The sequence below is a fragment of the Triturus cristatus genome, chromosome 3_1 (genome assembly GCF_964204655.1).
Source record: "Triturus cristatus chromosome 3_1, aTriCri1.1, whole genome shotgun sequence".
Lineage (NCBI taxonomy): Eukaryota > Metazoa > Chordata > Amphibia > Caudata > Salamandridae > Triturus > Triturus cristatus.
In genome coordinates, this window is record NC_140583.1 from 351,781,054 (window position 1) to 351,787,905 (window position 6,852).

At 44.7% G+C, this 6,852-nt stretch overlaps 1 protein-coding gene across 3 annotated transcripts in view; it reads right to left on the minus strand.

Moving 5' to 3' along the window:
• Nucleotides 1–828: 828 nt before the first annotated feature.
• The window catches only part of APBA2 (amyloid beta precursor protein binding family A member 2), a 1,094,297-nt gene continuing 1,088,273 nt past the window's right edge, over nt 829–6,852 (minus strand). For all 3 annotated transcript variants that reach the window (XM_085644084.1, XM_085644086.1, XM_085644085.1), the window contains one exon: nt 829–2,631. In XM_085644084.1, coding sequence (XP_085500210.1) covers nt 2,560–2,631 — 72 coding nt within the window. In that variant the 3' untranslated portion in view covers nt 829–2,559. The remainder of the gene's footprint in view (nt 2,632–6,852) is intronic.

Genomic DNA, 6,852 nt, shown 5'->3' on the forward strand with positions numbered 1-6,852 from the left:
AAATGCCAATAAATCAAGATAGGGCAACATTCATGATGGCAAAAGTAGTGAACTATGTATATTATGTTCAAACAACAATAAAGAAAATGATTTACATATATTATTCTTTTGTCCCAAATATGATAGACCTAGGAAAAGGTGGATAAAGCCAGTTTGCAAAAACCTGAATACTAGATGTTGTAGTGAGGCTGAACGTATATTGAAGACTGACACCTCACAATTGATTGTTTTCAGTGTAAGTAGATATTTATTCAATGTGAGCCTTATAAGAGCCAAAGCTGGGCTGAAGTTATAACAGGTTAGGATTGTGTATATTTTTGTAAATGTTTTTAGTGAATATTGCACTTGCACTTTAAGATCTATGGGTGTTTATGGGAAATTGTGATTCTGAAATGACCGAACCGATAAAAAAAAAATAAAAAAAAATGTTTCAATTAGAAAACTTCACCCAAATTGAAATTGATGTATATACAGAAGAAAAAGTTATGGTTTTTAAATCAACGTTGCCTTGTTAATTTTGCCTAGCTTTTATTGTATTCATTGTAATATATACGTTTTAATGGCGATAGATGAAATAGGTAATCCAACTGCTATTTTATTAAAATGCTCCTACTATGTTCAATTGTAACTTATATATTTATATCAATTGTATTTAAACCAAAGTGTTTATAACTGTATCTTTTATGGTCGAAAGTGACCAAAATAAATATTTTGAATTGAATTGAATTACACTTCAAGGCCATGACAACTCAGGTTTAATTGAAAATTACATTTGACAGAATTAAAAAAGGCTACTGTTCTTTGAAACATAAGGACGAAACAAACCCAGAAAATCATGCCGTCTTTATTACATTTCTTCGTAATGTTAGGCAACGTTTTCTCTAGTAAGCTGCATGCAACACATATATAGTTCCTTGAAGTTCAGTATGCCTAAAGCTTAGGTTACTGCAGGGTAAGGCTTCGCAAGTCACAGTGTTCAGCTTCAAGGTCTTGGCCAAAATTCCGACAGAATCTACACCCACAAACAATGATCTCCTATTGCAAACATGTTCATGATGGGCTGCGCTGGCTAATACTGCTGATGGTCTGGATTCCTTAGTTGTTCGAAAGAAAGTTACATTCATGAACAATGGTCCTGTGGTGAAAGAATACTCCTCTGTTGTAGTCAAAGTGAAGCAGCGCCTTGAAGTCTTGTAGGCGCTAGGTTCGGAAATTGTACAGCCATCGAGGAGCGATGACGGTTCTGAAATGAAGGCTCTCTTCTTCCCCAAGGCCGAAGAGGATATGTTTCAGAGCAGGTGACTAGGAGCGGGTGCATTGTAAATGCATCTCTAACAGGTCTGTAGGTTGCATTGACTTACAATCTTCACCATTTAGCAGTTGAATAGAAAAACAACTATTTGTACCCAAGCTTGCATCACCAATAATCTCCCGAAATAAGAAATGCCCTTTTGCTTGATGATGTCTGTTTAGGTTGTAACATCAGTCTCTAGTTGGCCCGTCTGATATAAATGTGCCACATGCACAACCAAATAACACTAGGGGTGTGCAAAGTTTTTATTACACGAGCGGAGTCTTGCATATATTCTGATTAATGGCCCTACAGTAGACTCGGCGTTACCTACATCTACACCCTGGTGTGGTTTTTCCCACAAACTGGGGCATTGCCTCGCAAGTACTAGATGGCACTGAACACGTATGTGCCGTTTTCACGAGATGCTAATTCTAATATTATTTTCTCGTGACTTCGGAAATGGATGGATTTTGTTGATCTTTATTTTTCTTGAAAAATCCTAAAAAGGGAGAGAAAATTCACATTTAGAAACTTTCCCGAAGAAAGAAAGGGAGAGAAAATTCACATTTAGAAACCTTCCCGAAGAAAGATGATTAATTGTAGTATTCGTAATAATTTCAAGAAATTCATGGTAAAAAAAACCTTTGCACACCTCTAGAAACACGAACATTTAAACTGTTACCAGCTGTAGGACAGGATGCATTTTAGCAATTGGAGGAGAAAACCTATTTTATTTTTATATTTTACAGAATTTGATCATTTAAAGAAAAATATTTACAATTCTAAGTTGACATTAGACAGTCAAAACTGATGGCCATTTGAATTCCGAGCCCATTCATCTCTTTAACTGGCACACTTCACTCACTGTCTCTTTGACTTCGCTCATCACACAATCACATTCAGAACAACATTATCAAACATTACGAACGAGACATACATAAAACACGCTAAGTGGAAATTACAAATAAATATTCTCGTCACTGGTTTGCATGAAAAAACCATTTGAAGCATCATGTAAAATAATTCCGGGATGGGTAAGAAATGGCTGTGTCCAAGCCTGAAGCTGCCATCCTTCAGGGGGTAGAGAGAAACCAGCAGTGCCTTGTAGGGGTTGGGGTTCAGAGTCTTTCAGCGTCGGGTTTTGTTCTCAAGATCCACTCTGACAAAATACAAAATGTACTCCTGAAAGGTGCCTTGTTCTCAAGGCTTGGCTTGTTCGTTTTCACGTGGTCCTGTGCGGTTTTGTCTTTTGATCACGTCATGCCTTAAATGTAGAGGGGCGTCTCTTGTCCTGTTAGCAGTCTGAACATGGCCGCAGGCATCGTCTTCATGTGAATCTGCGGACACATTAGCAAAGCATATCAGTGAAGAAAGTCTCGCCCTGGGAATAAGTAATGTCTAAAGTTGCACCCAGCCAGTCACTTTTTTTCAAATTAAAGGTTGACAACAATATGTAGCATTAACCTTTCCATTTTTTAATACAAAAAGCAAATATTTTGATTAACTTCATGCACCAAGAATTCCGCATCATCTCTACCACTCAACTACTGAAGAAACTTAAAATATAGGTGATGCATTATGACAGCAGAGTCAATTCAGCGCCTTCCTTACCACCACAACAGGTCACATTTTGGATAAAAGATTCAATTACTTGCCGGCAATCCGTCTCTCACTTTGATTCATTACATCATGAGCCAGCTGTTTCCTAGACACACTCCTTCATCAATGGTTTGCCCCTCATAAAAGCTCATTCCACATCCTATTCACTTGTCTCAAGCCATGTACTGGCTTGGCCTGGCAGAAACTGGGCGGGAGTGTAGGCGGGATTGATTAATCAAAGTGAGAGGTGGACTCGGTGTCATGTTAATACCGAACCCCTCCAAAGCGTGTGAGTTCACCCCATCCTTATTTCCCATACCATGAATCATCCTCCCCACCCCCTTCAAATTATTAGGGGACGCAGTTTATGGTGCATAAATGACTTCATTTATTACACAACACAAATCATACATTTCACAATTTACTGGTTGGTTATTCGCGACTGATGTTTGTTTGTTAAATATTGAACTTCTCAATAAAACATTGTCCCAAAGGTTTATCTCTATTTCTGGCGGACAGTACTGTCCCTGCCCAATGGCCCCTTTCTCAGGTGTCTCGGGCTCTGCGGGTTCTAGGCTTACCTCGCTACTGACCTTGTGGCCGGCCGTCAGATTCGGCCCAGGATGCAAGAGCCATTCTGCTTTCCTGGACTCTTGCTGGCCCGTCGCCTGCACCCTCATGTCCGTGCCATGGGGCATCCCAAGCACAATGATTGAGCAGCGCATTTATTCTTGCTGTCATTGTGTGCTGTCATCTGCTCCCCTGTGTCCCTGCCTTGAGGCATCCCAAGGACACTGTTTGAGCAGCTCTTCTAACTAAGTTACTCTTTCTTCTAGGTCTCTTTCTGTGCTGCCTATGCCATGCTGCCATCATTTTCCCAATTGGTTTCCCGATCGGTGGCAGCTCCCCCTTCTGCCCTTTCTAGAGAAACTCAGCTATTCTAGCACCCCAACTATGTTGAGTAATAACATGTCCATTCCTACCCCAGTTAGGTGGACCCAATCCTATGAGTGAAAACCTGGTGTCTTGAGGTTGATCAGCCTGTGACGCAGGAATCACCAGCTGTTAGCCCTACATATCTTTGCCATGATGATATTTAGTTTACACCTTGACATGTCCACCACACCTTGGTTGACTGCTCCCCCTCTATACCCGGCAGGCTATTAGCTCAGACTATATGATGTCGGCTGGTGAATCAGCCTGGCCAGGACCACTAACCCCGCTGTCATTGCCCCTAGCAGCTCTCTTCTCCCAATGTTTGCCAGACTGTTTACCCCTAGGTGAATGACCACTGCATCCGGTCATTCTCCATGTGGCAGTGACTCTTGCACGGCGGGACGAAGTTGATCCCACCTCACGCCTGGTTGTCCCAACCAGGTTACAACCGTGTTTTGTAGCCCTATCCCTTTGAAATCTCTTTGCCCCACTACCCACAGTTGCATCCGTGTGATATAGGAATGCCCCAGGTTCTACACCTTGCACTGGCCCGCCACAGGACTTGCTGGGAGAGGAACATAGTTCTGATCCCGGCTAGCCAGATGTACCCTTTGAATGCACCCAAAGTCCAGTGGCCCAATTTCTTAATCAGCTTGGCATTTAACCCCGGGTGGGCTGCGGTGGTTGCTGCCCCTGTGCAGAAAGAGTATGACCCGAACTCCCTAGGATGGAGGGCCATCTTTCCTAAGGCTTTCCTCATTACTGCATTGAATTGGAGAGGGCTGAGGCATGACCCATCTTTGTTTGAGAACAGTGGCCTGGAAGTGTGGACGTCCTGTCTTATATATTCCGGCATGAGGCACAGTGGGCAGCATGCTCTGTCCTCTATGCAGTCTAACCTTGTGTGTTGCCCTCTGCCTTCGTGGCCCATCTTGGACCATCTTAGGCACACTATCATGTACTCGTTCCTCATGTGTATGTCCTCCATGTACCCACATGCCAACCCAGGTGTCCCTTTGGCAGGTGCCGCTGGTTTGCTAATCCTGTAACCCCCAAAGAAAGCTAGGGCAAAAACTTCTCTGATCACAACCTTGTGGTATCCTGTGTATCCTGTGCATATCCCTGGGAGTGTGCCCAGAACTACCTTCAAGACCCTGAAATCAATGGGCTTCCTCTTATCCGGGGCCCTGGGTGGCAGTCTACCCCAGCCTTTTATCGCTGCCCTACAGTAAATTGACCCTGTTGGGTCCTTTCCAGTTGCCAATTTGGCAAAGTGTGCCACAGCGCTGAGGGGTGCTTGTGCACATGACTTTGTCCTCCCGTTCCTGAATGCCCATTCTATGAATAATGGTACCCCTGTCGGGGTGACCCTGCTCAAGCTTGCTGTGTTGGTCATGCTGCTGAATACCTCCCAGCAAGTATCTCTTGGCAGTCTTGGGGGCCAGGGTGTTGTACACCAGCATCGCTAATCCCTGTCCACCAACTTCCAGAGGTATCCCAGTACTGGTGTCATGGTCTGCTCTGCGTTCGGTGCAAGCTCATGGAATTTGTCCCACTGAAAATGAGAGATCGCATCAGCTATGGCGTTTGCTACCCCTGCACAGTATCTGATCCTAATCGGTATGTTAGCCCTCAACTGGCATCCTACCAACTGCTGTAGTAGTCACAACACGCCGGGCATTTTGTCGTTCCTAGGTATAGCTCCAAGAGTGTGATGTTTCCTGTGATCCCGGTGCTTTGCCAACTTTCTGGCCACTGGGCAGATGACCATAGCTCTGAAGCTGTGGCTTCCGGCAGCATCCGTGAAGAGCTCCAACTGCTCAAATGACACCCAGGGCTCCATCCATATGAGTGTGCCATTGAACTTCACTAGGAATGTGACCCACAGATCCAAGTCCTACCTCACCCCTTGGTTGAGACATACCCTGTGATGTATTTTTGTCATGCCTTTGATCAACCAGACCAATCGCCTGGCGAACGGGAACGCAGCAGGGATTACCCTGTTAGCGAAGTTCAGTTTCCCTTACAGTGTCCCCCAATGTCACCTTCTTTCTTTGCAGCAATTGGCTTAAGGTCCGCGGCAGCTCCACTACTTTGTCGCTAGGCAGCCTGCATATCCCTTCCACGAGTCTAGTTCAATTCCCAGGAATGATAGCCTGGTGACTAGGCCCTCCCTTTTTTCTGGGGACACTGGAACTCCCAGCTCTGCTGCCAACACCTCAAACTGGGTGAGTAGGGCCACACATTGCTCTGAATCTGGTTTGCCAATGAAAATAGAGTCATCCAAGTAGTGTGTGCGCCCCCAAGCCAGGTGACGTGCCCCCAGTTCCCATTTCTAAAAAGATGCTTAAGGCCTCAAAGTAGGCATTTTAAATTGCAGAACACAAAGGTAGGCACTTGTCATAATAAGCCCTATCTAGTTGGAAACCCAGCAAGAGGTAACTTTGTAGCTGTACTTGTAGGAGGTGGAAAGCGGACTCTATGTCTGTTTTGGCCAGCAGCGCCCCCTTTTCACACCGCTTAATCATATCCTCTGCTTCATCTAGTGATGCATATGACACTGAGCTGCTGTCTTGTTCCAACCAGTCATTTACTGAATTTCCTTGAGGGTATGACAAATGGTGTATGAGACTATCTCCCTACCACCTTCTTTGGCACCACCTCCAATGGGGACACTATGAGATTCTCCAATGTAGGAGAGCTGAAAGGGCCTGACACTCTCCCCAGCTGCACCTCCTTTCTTACCTTCTGCCTGTCTACTTCTGGGTTGTCTCTTATGGATTTTAGACTGCTGATCAGTCGCGGGGCTAGAGGTCCCTTATAAGGTATAGTAAAGCCTTCTGTGAAACCGCCCGCCAGTAGCCATCTCTCTTTGTTTTTGGGGTATCAGTTTAGTAACTGAATTAGTCTCCTTATTCTAATAGGGATGGGGATTGTCTCTTCAGTCTCCTGCCTCCCTCGAGGGTGCCCCCCGTGCGTCTCTGCTACTTCTTGCTGCTGTGCTCCCTGTATTCCCCTGCTCC